This window comes from Epargyreus clarus, unplaced genomic scaffold (genome assembly GCF_041222505.1).
Source record: "Epargyreus clarus isolate Ecla_fem2 unplaced genomic scaffold, WU_Ecla_fem_2.2 ptg000023l, whole genome shotgun sequence".
Classification (NCBI taxonomy): Eukaryota; Metazoa; Arthropoda; class Insecta; order Lepidoptera; family Hesperiidae; genus Epargyreus; species Epargyreus clarus.
Genome location: NW_027332230.1, coordinates 16,565,788 through 16,582,891, shown reverse-complemented (window position 1 = coordinate 16,582,891; position 17,104 = coordinate 16,565,788). Strand labels below are relative to the sequence as shown.

The following is a 17,104-nucleotide window of genomic DNA, read 5'->3' as shown; positions in this document are numbered from 1 at the left end:
ACATAGATACTTAATTACCATTTGGTATTATTTATTTATTTTATGATAATATATTGCATGGACAATGATAATTTAAAAGAAAGATATTTTCATATAGGTATTGATAATTCCTTTTATTAAATTATTTAAGACATAGTGACAAAAAAGCAAGTGATTGATCATAAATCTATGACAGATTTACAATTTCTTTTCTTCTCGTAAGCACAAAATTTTAAGCAATATGTGAGAAAAATCTTTCAGCGATAAAATCAGAAAAAAAACTTTCTGATACGTGTTTACTATGAAGCAATATTGATTACGTGACCTTTGACCATCTTCTCGATAAAAATGAATTGTTTGAAGCTAGTAAAGATCACTGCCTCAAACGTGGCAAGTTTCTCAAAGCTTCCCCTGCGCATGCCGTTCCATATTCAGTCCCGTTCAGATTCTAGCATCGAGAAGGTCACGCATAGAAAACGTTCCCCTTGCGAAGTATGCATCTTCCCACCTGATAGGAAACCGGTATGTATTTTTTCACACTCACTATGCGAGTAGCCCACGTTTAAGTGGCGGTTATAGCTACTTTTGGAAGCTCTTGCAATAACTGAACGTGCTATTGCAACCGAATGCAGCTAGTCACCAAAATATGATGTACCATCGATGCAATCGATTTATCAGAAATACGTATATTCAAATAGTTCTACGTTCAGTACGTATACCTATAGTTTTATATCATGCCATCACTGCTATGTCATCTTCCAGTGTTTCGACATCCGCAATGTGACCATCGAACGCGGGAACAACAGCCACGCGAACCAGATCCGTTCCTTCCTGTACACGGAGTTCTGGCCGCGGGAGCCCAGCGTCGTCGGTCTCTGGATGTGCCTCAATTGTCCCTACCTGGAAATCTTGACCGAGAAGTATGCTAATTCTGGTAAGTATATAGTGCATATTAACACTATCACTTATTTTATTTTGGGTTTCCATATATCTATAAAATATTTTAGAAAAAGAAAAGTTCAATCAGAGATTTACCACCGCCACATAATTTACAATGGCAATACAGCTATGATCGACTTTAGGCGAAACCTGTGTTTTATATGGAGTTAGTAAGAGATTTTCGTGGGCTGCTGTGGTTACATATCACATTACATCAGGTGGATCTGCATGGTCGTTTGCCACTTGAGAACTGAGTACTCAGCGTGAGAGATTGATTTCTACTTAGAATACTCAAAACTAGTTGCAGGCTTAACATTTCTTCAATCTCGTAGGCGACAGGCTACTTGCCTTAGAACGCATCAAGAGGACAGGCGAACAGAAGCTGGTAGGCGTCAGCGTCTCCAACAAAGTGTTCCCGTGGGCGGCAGACGAGCTCGAGGAATGGGCGCACCACACCGCCTCTACGCCTGAACGGAACAGAATGTACTTCTGCGCGCACTGTATCAGGAGCCCCAACTTATTCCAGAAGTACAATGTTGAGTTCATTTACGAGGTCAGTGGTTAATAATTGTTATATTTCGCTTCCTACCTTATTAAAATTCATCAATTTTTAATATTAAGATGTAACAATACAACTTACAAACTTATATTAAATAATTAGCGACGTGTTGTACTATCATCGTTCTATTCAGAACACTACATTTACTTAAGAATTAAGTTAATTATCTTTCAATTATTCGCAATATAAAGTTAGCATAATTTGTAAATTGGATCGAGGTCCTCTAGACCAGACCTTGTTTATTTACAAGGTGGAGGTGCTGGCCACAGCAGCGGAGGTGTCCGGACAAGGCGTGGGGACAACGTTGCTGCGTACAGCACTTGCCCATGCTGAAGAGCTGCGGTACCCACTGATCCAGGTCGTCGCTGTTAGCCAGTACACGTGAGTAGTTTGTTATTTTACCACTAAGTTTGGCGAGTGTATTTTTATAGACTGTATAGCTTGATACTTACAAGTGGCAACGCATCTGTGCTTAGCTTCAGAAAAATTATTGTTTTATATGGAATTGGTTCAGGTGATTGAGATTTTTTTTATATTTTCTATAAAACTGACTGTGACGAAAAATAAGTACGAATTTATTACGAAAATCAGGAAGGTATTTGTATAAAATCTTAAACTTTAATTAAAAAGAGTATTTTAACAATAGTTTATTGGTTTTTCATACTATTCAAGATTGTTTTAACAAAAAAATTAAAGTCTATTTAGATATTTTCATAATAAGTTCATATTTACATTATTGAATTGCAATTGGACTGTGTAAAATTGATTAAAATATTACAAGGAGTCCAAATAAATGTAATATTATTAAATTTATTGGCATTTAAATTATATAATAATTCATCAATATTACAAGGTTACCCACTGCGTTTAAAGTGTTTGACTTTCACAAAAAGATTTTTTGATACCCTTTCGGTATAATATAGTAGAAAATAGTTATAATAAGAACTGCATTAATATATTCGCGAAAATAAAATATTTCATTTCATTTGATGCATCAAAGAACCACAAACCAGTTCAAAAATATGGTAAAGAGGAGATTTAACGAGGCATTCAAATATAGTCCTCACGGGAAATTTGGTATTAATAGTCGACCTCGTAAGACTGGACTCGTAAGAAACTTTCTGGCGTGGATAACAGATATCAATGGGCGATACTGGCCACTTAACATCAGGTGGACTGACGTTCTTTCCTTACTCATACATAAAGGGAGTGTCGGACGTATAAAGAAAAGGTTTCCTAATACTCGTATTATACCTGACACTCGTTTATTAAGACTGATTAATAAGAACAATAATACTAAGACTAATAATAACAATAATAATCTTTCTGATACCTTTTCAGATCCAGGATTTGTGAGAAATGCGGCATGAAGCGCGAGTGGTCGATGGACTATTCAGACTTCGTGGACGACGCCGGTCAACGGGTGTTCTTTCCGCGCAGACCGCACCACACCGTCGCCATCTACACCACCCACTACAACCCTGATGTCGGTTTCAGGGAGCCTTGTAAACCACCCTTCTTATAAATTTTTAATTAACATTAATAGCCAATTATTTATTATTTACCTAATAAAAGATAATTCTTAACCAATTGTTTTATATGATTTAATTTTTCATAAATATATTTCTGAACAGACACAAAAAAATACAACAACGTCGATAAAATATATAAGAAAAATCCATGTATCAAATCCATGCAAACTATTTTTGACTGTTAAAAATTTATAAATCTCATACGGCGCTAGGCACAAAATACATAGTAGGTAATCAATATGTTTTTACTTTTAACTTAGACTAGCATATTATCACCTTCTCTATAAATTATTAGCCACCATAATATCAATTTTCTCTTAAAGTCCTACGGTATTATTACGTGCTCTGAAGACGTCTTTATATAAATTACTACGTGGCTTCTTCTATTAATTAATTTAAGGCGAAGATGGACTCCATGATCAGGTGCTGTCAAATTTCAATTGAAATTTCTAAATTTATTTGGTAACAAATTCGACTTAGAATTTAAAAAAAAAACCATGTGCTCGTCCCTCATAATTTACTTACTACCTTCGCCTAATATCTCTATCGCCTATTATAATAATATATCTTACTAATCTTATTAAATACTAGCTGACCCGGCAAAGGTTTTGTTGCCATATAAATAAAAAAATGTTAAGGGTGAACAACCCTTATCACTTAGGGGTAAGGAAAATAGATAGTAGCCGATTCTCAGACCTACTGAATATGCATATAAAATTTGGTGACAATCGGTAAAGCTGTTTCGGAGGAGTACGGTAACTAACATTGTGACATGAGAATTTTATTTATAAGATTATGCCTTAAACCTATAGATAAACGTAATTACATAGTATTTATCACTGATGTTAAATAAATCAAAAATGCCAAAATACTCTTACCTATATAGGCAATTTATAAACAATGAAAATATTCCTTTTGTAGAATTATGACATTATAAATATTTAATGAACTCCAAAACATATGATGTGCATTGACATAAACAAAAAAAAACACAGTAAATATATTTACAATTTTAATTGAAATAATAACAATCTTCACTTTAATATTATCAGCGGTGTATAAACAGACAGTATTGCTACAGTATTACATTGAAATAATTACTATAATTTATTAGCTCATAATAAATTTTATATTTTTTCCATTAATTATTATTCCATATTATATTATTCATAATAATCGGTGTTTAAAAAACTGGTCTAGTGTATAAATTCACAAAACAAATATTAATATTAAGCAGCTTCATTATATGAATTACTTAACAATTATAATTAAATAGGTTAAATTCCGGTTCAATTTATATTTTACTTCCCACTTAAAAGTCTGCATGAAGAGAAGTAAATTTATTAATATATTCAATTATATTAAGATATAACTAAGATAACTATTGAAAATACTTGAATTACAAATATGTATAATTTTAACTTCGTAATGTAATACTTCTAATATTAAAAAGTTTACAAATACAAATTTTAGTAGGTATATTCGTATACTAAAATTTGCTTAACTACTATATCCCAGAGAAGAGCAAGCAGATGGCAGTATTGTATTAAAATATAATCAACAAATTAAAAGACCTATTTTAAATGCTTACATAAAATAAATCGTTTGCGAACATTTGTATTTTATACGATTCTTTAGTTACATCACACCTCATTTACATGAAGAGGATAGCAGGATTAGAAGCGAGCTTACACGCAAAGATATTCGGAGAAAGATATTCTAAAAACATTAAAATCAACCGTCTTTAAACGGTTATCGTGTAAATAATTACGATCTGGAACTAAACCGAAAAGGAAAGTACGAATATAAATTAAATAACTTACATTAATTTCGATCATACACGTTGATGCTTCGGCAAAGGGCTTAATTGGTAAAAGTTGGTATGGTGAACCATGACCTAACCCTACCCATTAGAGACAAGTAAAACTCAGAAGTGTAACAATAACTAAAGCGTTCAACGCCCAAAAAGTCATTCAAAAGTATTGGATTATCGAAATCGAAGCAAAGAAAATATGGTCTAAGGTCAAACACTGAACAATTGAACATTTAGTTTCGCTTACAAAATAAGTTTTTGTGCAATTTTACCACACCTGTTCTCTTTGTTCGTTAACACGGTTTGAAATTGCATTTCTAAACAAGTTGTCAGGCACACGATAGTTTGTGATGACCTACATATTATAAATTTAATATTAAAAGGTAAATAATTACGCTGTTTGATTTATGGCGAAGCATAAAATATTATCGAATAATTCAATTTATAAGCGAATGTATTTCTTGAGGTGGCGCTTATTCGTATTTAAGTTTCTTTTAACTTTTTGATTCTTATTTATGGGATTAGCTAACTCCATAAATTTGTTATATTTCACAAGTTTTACAATAATTACATTACCTTATCGGTCATATTATTACCAATTTATGTAATTTATTTATTTAATCTATGAATTTTATAAAAATATGAAATATGGTTCGTGAGAATACAATAAAAACATAATTATAATAGCATTAACAAAGAAGTCGGATTCGAGACATTTTCGTAATTTCGTAAAGCAGATCCTTCCCAAGACGACATTCCCTATCATTTAAATCTTAACTGACCGAAGGTTTTGCTTATAATACTTAGTTTTAATTCTTCTGTTCTTATTCGGTTTGTACATTTCAAAACGTACTTATCTAATATTGTGATTAAGTAGTAAAAAAAATCAAAAGTTTAAGCATAAATCAACGCCATACATAAATATTCGTGTTTCCATTTTAAACAAACACACAAATTAAATATTGCTATGCTATAAAAATTTAATAAGCAAATAACAGACTATTTCATAATATGACAGTTTTGAACTGGACAATCAGTTCCCACAAGATATCCTAAATCTTACGCTATTACTAAAACAGCCTTAGCATACTACCTAAATACATATACATGGTATTTTACGTATTGGATTCAGACAAATTGAGTTAATTCTTTTTTATTACTTGAAGAGTTGAAGTAAAGTTTCAGTAACTTTATCGTGCATAGTAAAAAGCTTATGTGGAATGAACTTATGACGTACTAATCGAGCACGTAGTTCTCTTGATGGTAAATGGCTACTACTACCCATGGAGATCCGTAATAATTCCTAGATAAGACTAAAATTCTACCTTAAATCCGTCACAGGTGCATTGACCTGAAGATTAAGTTTGATTTCAGATAAGTATGTCTACCTCACTACACCCTTCAAACCGGAAAACAGCTACGCTTAACAATGCTTAAGGCAGAAATAGGCAAGAAATGGCGGTGGTGCCGCTGGAGTTTAACCACAAAGAGTACAAAATTAAACAAAACTATTATAGGTTATATTTAACTGGGTCATTGTAACAGAGTCCCATCCAAGACTTCACTTAAACCACAATAGTTTTCGAAAATATAATTCGGACAAAATAGTCCAAATCTGGTATTTAGGGTTGTATTGTCAGGTCTTGAAGATGCTAGGTTTGGAACATACTTAAAGCTAGTGTTTTCCGTAGCCCCAGTGAGAGCCGCCTTCCTTGCCGCCCTTGTGGCCATGCTCTGTATGCTTATCGTGATGCTCCTCGTGACCAGATTTGCCCTTGTAGCCCTTGTGGTCGGAGTCCATGTGACCCTTATTGCTGGAATGAGAAAAAGAACAATTTATTAAGAGACCTCAAATAAAATTTTATTTCAAATCTTAATTGAGATGTAATAAAAGAAATCGAGCTGTTTCTTTGTATAAAAAAGACGATCAATTTTTCCTCTATTGTTTGACCAAATATTAAACTAAATACAAGGTATTTTAGCAACTAAAATTTTCGTAATCAGGTGAAATATATTTATTTTTTTGTATAGGCCAACGGCGGCACTTACAAATTGTCAGTAGTTACAATATTTTCTTAAACTACTACCGGATCGGAACGCGACCTCTACTGAGAAGATCCGGTAAGAAACTCAGTGGGTTTGTCTTTTTTAATTTTAAAAATAATTATTCTCTTTTAAATTTTGTTTTTTAAATGCCATTATTTTTACAAATAATTAATAAAGCATTAGCTCCAGTATCTTGCTTTACATTTATCTAAATGGTAAATATTTAATGTTTATAACAAAACACCCAGTCTTCTACTTTTTATGTTTAGTAGTGAAATGTTAAATACTTTACTAAATATCAATTATAAATTATTATTTTTTTTACTTCAAGGAGTGTCTTAACGAAATGAGAGATTTCTTAGAATTTATGCATTCTTCGTATCTTCTTTATAGCCTTGCCGACGTTTATTTTTTTTTTTGCTAAGTCCTTGGATTGCGTTGTATTGAAATAGTAACACTAAATATATATTCCATGCTATATTCCAGGCTAAAGTTTTTTATTCTTCCGTGACTTGTACTTTTCTAATATTGGTAATTTTTATTTGTATACTTATGGAATAATACAATTGTAAAAAATATTGGTAAGCGTTTAAAGCTTGAATTAATTATTCAAACGGCTTTTTGTTTCTATAAGCCATTATTTTCTATTCTATAAATGTGTTTATTGTGGGTTGAGGATAGCCTATGACATCGTTCAATTTTTTATAGTTAACCATAGCGATAAAGCAGTTTCGCCGGATTTGAAGGAAATCTTGTTGTTTTTACACCTTCCTTGAAACCCTATTTCATAGCGCTCCGGGAATACTTCTAGAGGAAATTCATTTCACTTCTTGCGTGTTCATGGCAAAAGTGACGATGTGTCCGGATCTCAAAATATGCTCACCTGTAACCCTTCTTCCCGCGTTCTACGTAATCGTGTCCAGCATTGACATGGTGCGCCTTCTTCTTGCCGCTTTCGTTGCTGGCGTGCTTGGCGTTGAACTTGCCGTAGCGGTGGTGCTCGCCGCTCTTGTGGAAGTCATCGTAGAACTTGTGCTCTTTGTGGAACTCGTCCTTGTGGTACTTGTTGTGGTAGCCTGGAATACGGAGATAGAAGTGTCAGTGGGAGTGTTGGAGTCAGATTTGGTGGTAGTGTTAAAAAAGTAAGTGATTTTAAGGAAGTATCCCCGTAACGTAGGCATAGGCTGTTTGATAATATTAGTGTATCAAATGTAATGATTCGTCATCAACCCTTTATTGTCCCACTATTGGGCAGGGGTCTCCTATCAGAATAAGAAGGATTAGGCCATAGTCCACCGCGCTGGCCAAGTGCGTATTGGTAGTCTTTACATACCTTTGATTTTTTTATATAAATCTCTCAGGTATGCAGGTATTCTCACGATGTTTTCCTTCACCGTTTTAAGCAAGTGATAATTAATTTCTACTACGCACATAACTTTGAAAAATCAGAGGTGCGTATTTGAACCTCGGACCCCTCGAGAGGCCGAGTTTCTAAACTATTGGGCTATCACCGCTATCATTGGAAATTTAATGATTATAATACAATAATAGTTGGATTTCTTGTAGAGTATTTAAAGGTCGTGAAATTTATACAATTAATAATGACTCGCTGACAGATATCTCACAGCGCAATGTAAAAGTAGTTTAAGTAACACAATTACATTTAAAGTGAAACGAAAATCAAGGGGAAAATTAAACTTATAGCCAAAAGTTTCTTCGTTACTGTCAATTTCTATTTCAAAGCGAATATAATAGTACTTAATTCTAATTATTGCTGCATGACCAAATTCAGCATTACTAAACTGATTAATAGCGTATCTACAATCAGTACATAGCTTAAGAAAAGTCTATAGCCCTCACTAAGGAGACAGCCGAGTATCAATTACTTTAACTATTGTTATTACATTACAAAGGTATTATTACGATAATGTCTTAACAGCAGAAGTTTCTAACTGAACCAATAATGATACGGTTGTAGCCAATTTTCTCAATTACGGCTGAGGTCAAACAGCCAATGCGAATAACAAATAACTTTATGCAACAGGCGCCGCTTTCACTCACCGCAATAAGTTTTCAATGATAATAAGCAATTATTATGTCTATTTGATTATGATAGTGGTAGAACTCATCGTGTTTTGAATGTGCCGGTAGCATTCCGTAACTATTTGAACTTAATAATGATAGTGTGAAGCTGAACGATATGGTATAGAGAAACAATTGATTTGTTTTAATTTAAATTTGTTATTAACTTAGTTAATTATCATTTACTTTTGTAAACTTAGTTAATAACAAGTGTTCCAAAAGGTAAATAAAGTAATAGGCATTAAAATAAAAGGCAAAATTATATTGTATCTTAGTAAGATGGATTGTTTAGTAGCTCTTTATGGTTATTAGCTACTAAGAGAGACAATGTTTGTAATTGTTAAACATAAACGTTATGATTGTGTGTGTGTGTGTGTGCAGTTGATTACGCTAAAATATCGTGCCCTTGTAATAAAATTATTTGTTTTATCGTCTAAATAAAAGTATTCAAATCCTACTTATACAGTCGGTCTAAATAAATAAATTTCACTATCACATGTGAGAAAGTAATTCTGAAATCTTCAGTTAACCTTGTCTTCACAGTGTTTATGAATCTAATTTTACTACTAGGAAAACAGGCATGTTTGTAGATAATAACTTTACTAGAGAACCATCACAAATTCAGGTGAAAAATTTAATTATTTAAACATCCAAAATATTTATTTTTGTAGCAAATGAAGGTAACATTCACTTTCAAAATTATTTCACGCAAAAATTCATTAGTTTAGCTCTGATTTTCACAATTAGAAATTATACTTTCTCACTCACAACAATACTATGACATCAAAAAACTAATTTTAAATTAGAATTAACTATTAATTTGTTTAATATATCGTTTTTAAATCTTAAAGTTTTCTTTTGTGAATATTGGCAATTGGTATCTTACTACTTATCTCGGAACTTTCTGCATTTTTAAATAATAGTCTAGGAATCTATTATATATTTTTTTAAAAGAAGCATAAGTCTACCAACATGCTAATCTTTAACATGCGAATAAATCTTCAATATTGTAAAAATCTAAAAAAAAATTAGAGACTGAACTTGCCTTTGGTCTTATGTCCCTTTTTGTGGCCTTTCTTTTCTCCGAAGTGGGCACCTCGTGATCCATACGCTTCTTCCTCATGTTCTCCCTTGTGACCAGCTTCGTCGTGGTGTTTCTTTTTCTTCCCTTCAGCTTCCTCGTATTCTTTGCGGTGATGTTCATCGATCTTGAAGCCCTTATTGCCTTTGTCGACGTGATGATGCGATTTGGAACCTTTGTTGCTCTATAAATTTGTAATAAAAACTAATTTCAGAAGTTTTGTATAAACCTTTCTTCCTTCAAGTTTTGTGCAACGATTACATGAAATATTTTCACCTAAATTTAAACCTGCTCTCACACCAATAATTGTACATACAATCTGCCATCAGATTACTACGAGTATGCCCAGGGAACACATCTCTTACAAATAATTATGGATTTTTTTTATATTTATTACGTATACTGCCAAGTGTAATAAAATATAGATTAATCAGAATTTAAGCATTTTAACTATTGTTTTTTTTTACATCGGGTTTCCCTTACCTTGCATCATATTTAAATTCACAATGAGTCGTAGAAAATAGGAAGAAACGAAAAATAAATCAAAAAAAGGAAAACTTTAAAAACATTGCATTAAAATAAAATAAAAGAAGAAAGGACGATCTAATGTAACGTGTAATAAATTTAAATGATGGAGATTAAATGAAAGGAAATTATAAATTGATGTAACACACACATGAAAAACGCACACAATGAGTACACCCACCTAATTTATTCCGTTTGTTAACATCAATATTAGATATGATTTAACACACAAAATTAGGTACACACTTGATTTTATTCTTAGTTGAAACGTACCTATTGACAGTTTACCTTTCCATCCCCCTGGCGTTGAAGACATCACGTGCTCTTAAAGGACTTATTTACGTCAATTTAAAATTAGGTTAGATTATTCAATAAAGGTATGATTATTGGAAAGAAATATGCAGATTGAAGCATTTCTGAATAATTTTGTATGCGTCGTAATTACTGCTACACTTGATATTTTGATTTTAAAGCGTCTAAAATGAAATATTAATTAATAATAAGTTCTCCAAAAAATTCTGACTGACAGTGGATGTAAAAATAACTTTACAGACTCGTAACTGTGATGCTAAAAGTAAATTGTAAAAATAACTTTACAGACTCGTAACTGTGATGTTAAAAGTAAATTGTAAAAATAACTTTACAGACTCGTAACTGTGATGCTTAGAGTAAATGCTGAAAGAGCCGCTAAAACAAACGAAAATTTGTTTACATCTGCACAAAATAGAAGATATCATAAAGTGCATATGAATATACACACCTTCAGCACTTTATGAAGATTTTAGACAATATATACATCTTTAGCACCTAGTGGAAAACTTTCACATATTTGTTTGTTCAATGCGTGTTTTTCATGTTATTTTCCTAAAAATAAGTGACTAAAATGCATAAATAAATACAATCTATGATTTTAACTTCATATTGCATAATTCTTGTAATCTTCACTTCCGAAATTGTCGGAATAAAAGGAAGCATCCCCGTTAATCCTTTACTTTTACGTATTTTGATTTAGAGATTTCTAATTAGCCCCTATAAAGACAATCAAAAGTGATATTATGATTAGCTTTACTGCAATTAAATTTAAATATGATAATTACTTTCAAATCACAAAATATAGACAGACTCATGAACGTAGTTTTGTTCGCAAGTGGCATATCGACATTGATAAAGTAAAATAGAAACAACTAAGAATGACAGTACTCGAAGAAGCTAATATGAAAAAAAAACTTTGTAAACACTAATTTACTAAACGTAATTGTTCGCTCTTGGTAAGAGTTTCAATTTTTACTGGTTCATCCTATGTAGTTTGGTAACATTTAAAATACGTTATCGATTCTCACAATCTCAATAACCTCTTTAATTACTTGCCCTTGTATTCGTTTTATAATTACAATTAAAAGTTATACGATTTGCTTAATAATATTTGCTAATAGAACCAAAATCAAGATCCTCATTATTATTATTAAAATCTAGACATTATTTCTTCAAAGACTCTTTCTCTATAGCAAATATTGTAAAAATTTACCTTACGTTATAGTGTTTTTCTTATATTTATGGATTCCATAAGGAGAAACTTTATCGGGCTAAGGCAAAAATTAAAAATATTAAAAGTTAAGAAATATTATCAATGAAAAGTAATCCGTTAGCCTAATGTTCCAAGTCATGCTAGATATTTCTAAATAATATCTCTTTCTTTTTTAATGATATCAAAACATAGTAGACCTAGAAGGAGTTTAGTACTCATCCCTGGATTTAAAAAAATATCAATTTGCATTTATCTATGACCAACTTAAATTTCATTGTATAATATTGGACGAAGTTTATCAAAGGAACGTACCTGGCCGCCGTGGCTGCCGTGGTGTGATCCATGGTGAGCATGACCACCACCATGCTCGCCACCATGGTGGTGCTTGTGATGATGGTGCCCTGCTGCCACCGCCAGATCAGGGATAGCTTGGACGAGCTGAGGTAATGGAGCCAGAGCCGCCAGGCTGCGTCCCACGGCAACACCTTCCACTGGTGCTACATTAACTGGTAAGCTAGGGTAAGCGGGGTTAACCACAGAGGATGCAACATTAGACGCAGCGACTTGCACAAGGTTATTGGACGACACTGGACTGACAAACGCAACCGGTCCCGCACTCACTTCCTTCATGTACTTTGCGGCTCCCGGGGCCTGGAACTTGTGGTAATGCTCCGCACTTGCCGCCAGCATCTCCTCGTATGGAGGCGAGGGGAACGAAGACTCCTCGTTAAACTCGTTGACCTCATACTGGTGTACTTGGCGAGGAGTCCTCGTGTACTCGGCAGATCGTCGCTCCCGGTACACCGGCTCGTCCCGGCACCGCTTCACTCTCACATGCTCGTCGTAAGGCCCGCTGTCGTGCACGTCCCTTCGTTCTCTATTGTGTTCGTATTCATCGTACGGCTCCTCCAACTCTTCCTCCTCCACCCAGGGCTCTTCCGCGATCTCGGCAACCGCGGCCGCCACTACCAAGAGCCAGACGGCGTACCGCATTTCGTACTGATCTGAAACCGGTAGTTTTTTGTTATATACTTATAAACTGTCCTTTCACCGTTGACAAACGTGTCCGTTGCGTTATCTGTTGCGTGCCCACTATGCTACATCGCAGGGTGAAACATGGTGTTTTGACGACATTCGCGCGTAGCAGCCGGGGGCGGACTGCGTGGACGCAGCGCGTAGAAAGCGTTCAAAACCCGGAGCGAATCGCTTCCCCTCTCGGTTATTTTCGCGATTTTTCGAGTGAAAACAATCGGCCGTGAATCAATAGACTTTTACTATCTGCCCGCGGCCGTGGGACGTTGCACAACCCGTAACCGATTTTCATGGAATGTGGAACAAAATGGACTCGCGCAAAGTTACCGCCCGTGTCTCCAATTAGCTTTGTTTTCGTTTTACCTACAATTTCCGTTTTTATAATTTATAATCTCGGAACTGCGACCCTGAGAGTGTTATTTCTTAACCACTTTTTAAGCGACCAACGCGCGAATTGATTTTAGCCCTCAACCCGTTAACTAATGACTTTCAAACTATTTTTAGTTTCAGTATTTTTCTATTAAATTTACGTTTAAAATAGGCTTACGTGATTTTTTATATAATGAGTTTCGAATAATACGAAACTATAAGTTTTATTAAAACATAACTACGTAACTGTATTACTTCTGAGGATCGATAAAAATTCTTAGATGCCAAGTGCCAATACTTTGCAACAAAAACAACGTAACTTTTCTCGTCTAAAATCGTGAAATCGTACTGCATTAAAATAAACACTACAATAATAACTGCTAATAATACTGTATACATCGAACATAATAAAAATAATAAAAGATAAAAAAATCAAACTCACATTTAGTCGAGAATGTTCAACACATGTTACAACCACTGCGTCAGTGTGGGACCAAGTTCACCGCCAGTTGATATATATCCAGCCCCTCATATCACCTCGAGATAACATTGCCGTATTTACAGGACAAGTAAAGACGTCCTGATGAGAGCCAACTGTAAAAATTGTTTATATTGCTAATCTGACTAAGAAAATAGAAGTCGGTTTGTTTGCGGCGTTGTGAAGAGATAAGAGTGATGCAAACACCAATTATGGTGTGTTGTTAATTGGTATATTCATAGGCTTTACTTTTCAATTCTTTCATTAAGACTAGGTATCATATATTTCACCATCAGAAAAGGTCTATAAATAGGAACACCAAGAATACTTTGTGGTCTCCCAGCTCTGAAGAGTGGCTTAGGTCAAAGGTTAACACATTGACAAACCGGAGTGGTAGAAAAAATATTGGTCCAAACGAAACATTTTTTGACATTTTCTACCTTTACGTACGTGTATATTCTAATATTAAGTGTATGATATGTAATAGAACGTGTAATAAGAAAGGTGGTAAAACGCGTCGTTGTAATAAACCGCGGGCCCTGCTATACACCTAATTCATTAAACGTATAAACGTACGCGAGGTGGTCCAAGTTAATTCTCTAAGAGCAACATTTCTGTGGCAGATCTCACGACTCCAAACCGATTTGGGGATAGATATAAAATAAGCGTTCAGCAATGATCATTCACGATCATAAAGTACGTGTCTAAGAGTAGCTGAGCTATTATATCCATCAAAAATAAATATATATAATCATCATCATAAAATCCAAATGAATTCGTGATGAAAAACGAAATTGCATCAGAACCAACAAGCCACCGAAAACGATCTAGCACTAACTTTGACAAATTGTGTCAGCGTTACAAATATTGCAAGTGGAACTGTAACAATACAGTAACTAACATTGTATTGTAATCATTGTAACCGTATCACGGTTATTACTTGTAACAAGCGTGATGTAACGTGATGGTTTTTATTTTATTGATTATTCGCAATTGGTCTATTTGATTGCAAATGATTTCTATTAAGTATTCAAAGAGTTTTCGTGATTTAAGATTAGTTGAACTCATTTTGAATGTTCTTTGTGGGTTTAATAGTTACCTATTACTATGTTCTAGTTTGAAGAATGTGGTAAGGCATTTTCGTTTGTATGATATGTTTAATTATAGTAATAATATTATGTGAATAGTAGAAGTAATGATAAGTGAGAAATTTCTGGTAGCGCACTAATAGACTTACAGCTATTCTTCGGCGGTACCTAGTTAACACAAGCATCTAGTGGGTATACTTCACTTATTACATAATCAACTGAATCATTGCATTTGTTATATTCTATGATAACCTTTCTACCGACTTCAAATTTTCAGATTCTAATTCATATTCATTCAAGCAATACATATCAAAAATATAAAGTCATTATATTTTTATTATTGCAGATTAAAACCCGTTATTAATAAATCAATTTATATTATATCCGCTTGATCGAAATTTGTCAACTTTTGCTTATTACAAACATGGAAGACCTTACCGACAATTGGGGAGCACGGTGGTAGTGGCACCGATCAATGTTAAAATCACTGTTTTTTATTTCTAAAGATATAATTAAGATATATTTCATAATTATAAATTTAACTTTATTACCAAATGTGTCTCAAAGGACCAGATGATTTTGAAAACAGCCCGATTTATAACAGACTTGACTTACGAAACAGAACGACACCTTTTTGTTAAGTCTAAGATGAACTAAACTGCTACATTTTCTTCTTGTGTTTTTATAAATATCGAATTATTTGCTAAAGATGCAAATACTTAAGTAATCTTTTGTAAACTAAAATAAGCTAGTGTCATATTTCAAGGGTTATTGCGCATTGATAATGAAATGTCTTTTTTAATATTTTTTGAAAAACTCTTTGATAGTGACAACTATATTACTTTTTATTCTTTAACTTTATGTCATTCGACTGCAATGACCTTTGACAACCTTAAAATGCTGCTTCCGAAGAGGAATGACATCTTCATCATCATGATGACCATCATGATGATGAAGATGTCATTCACCTCACCTCACCTCAAGATTTTAATAAATGTTCACTTTGTAATGTTATCCTCTAAAGTTTGTAGTAATGCGTTTCTTAATGCACAAGAATAACAGCACATCTTTTTCTAATTAGTGGTGCATTTGTTAGTGATTATTATATTAATAATAATAAACGATGATTCGAAAGCTAAAAAGATACATTAGGACCAAATAAATGGCGATAAGGTAGCTAATCGACCAAAACTGAAACTTAATTGTAAAAATAATCCTTTCGCCCTATCTTGTATAGGGCGAAAGGATTACTTTTACAATTATTCTTATAGAAAATCTGTCAAACCTGCTAGTTGTTAAAAACCATTACACGCTCATTCCCCCTATAGAAGCTTACACACCCCTTTTCCCGTAACAAATATAACAGCATGACATCTATTATAAATTGTTACAAATAATTGAGTAATCGTTTCCTTGACCGATGAAAATGGTGCAACAGGTTAAAAGAAAAAAACTAGGTTATACCCCTGATTTTGCTTTCAGTTTCATTTTAGGTTTTTCTTGATTGTGTGTTCAGATTTAAATTGTAGGTATGGTTAATTCAAGGAAAATGTAGGTAGGTATAGTTTACTGTAAATATATTATGAAAATCCAATTTTTAAAAGTAGATACATTTTCGACACAGAAAAAATAATGGATTAATGAAAATATTTGTAAAGATCAGACTGTATATTGAAAATATATTTTCTGTAAAGAATTAGTTAGTAAAATATAAATAAATATGGAAATTGTTAATCATTTAAAATAAAACGTGCAGGTAAACTAGCGTAATATTATATCATTTGCATATGTACGTGTATATTACCCTGGGGTCACGCCGCTAATATTTTCAGCGTCAGGTGGATTATTTGTCCTTTTCCCTCTCATAAAAACCTGTTTATACGCAAGCAAGACACCGATCTCTCTCAGAATATCAAGTCGGAATAAGGCTCGTTCCGCACGAGTGATCTTGAAAGCAACTATTTGGTTAGATGGCTTCATTTAACGTAAATGTTAGTTTAAAAAGTAAAATTATGGTGTCATTGCAGTCTGCGCGATTTTTAATCTGTCTGCAATT

At 33.4% G+C, this 17,104-nt stretch overlaps 2 protein-coding genes across 3 annotated transcripts; one reads left to right on the top strand and one right to left on the bottom strand.

The window, feature by feature from the left end:
- The first annotated feature begins 146 nt into the window (after positions 1-146).
- On the top strand, positions 147-3,028 carry LOC140751959 (uncharacterized). The gene is made up of 5 exons (XM_073086091.1): positions 147-501; positions 742-913; positions 1,251-1,471; positions 1,728-1,858; positions 2,819-3,028. The coding sequence occupies exons 1-5, from the start codon at positions 328-330 to the stop codon at positions 3,000-3,002; spliced, it is 882 nt and encodes a 293-aa protein (XP_072942192.1). The 5' UTR covers positions 147-327; the 3' UTR covers positions 3,003-3,028.
- A 3,149-nt stretch (positions 3,029-6,177) lies between these two features.
- Positions 6,178-14,063, bottom strand: LOC140751821 (uncharacterized). 2 transcript variants are annotated; one of them, XM_073085881.1, is made up of 5 exons: positions 13,925-14,063; positions 12,394-13,085; positions 9,996-10,215; positions 7,752-7,944; positions 6,178-6,636 (listed from the first exon to the last, which is right to left on the bottom strand). In XM_073085881.1, the coding sequence occupies exons 2-5, from the start codon at positions 13,072-13,074 to the stop codon at positions 6,498-6,500; spliced, it is 1,233 nt and encodes a 410-aa protein (XP_072941982.1). In that variant the 5' UTR covers positions 13,075-13,085; positions 13,925-14,063; the 3' UTR covers positions 6,178-6,497. The 2 variants fall into 2 exon arrangements, with proteins under 2 accessions (XP_072941982.1, XP_072941983.1); XM_073085882.1 differs by lacking the exon at positions 13,925-14,063 and having other exon boundaries at positions 12,703-13,467.
- Between the last annotated feature and the right edge of the window lie 3,041 nt (positions 14,064-17,104).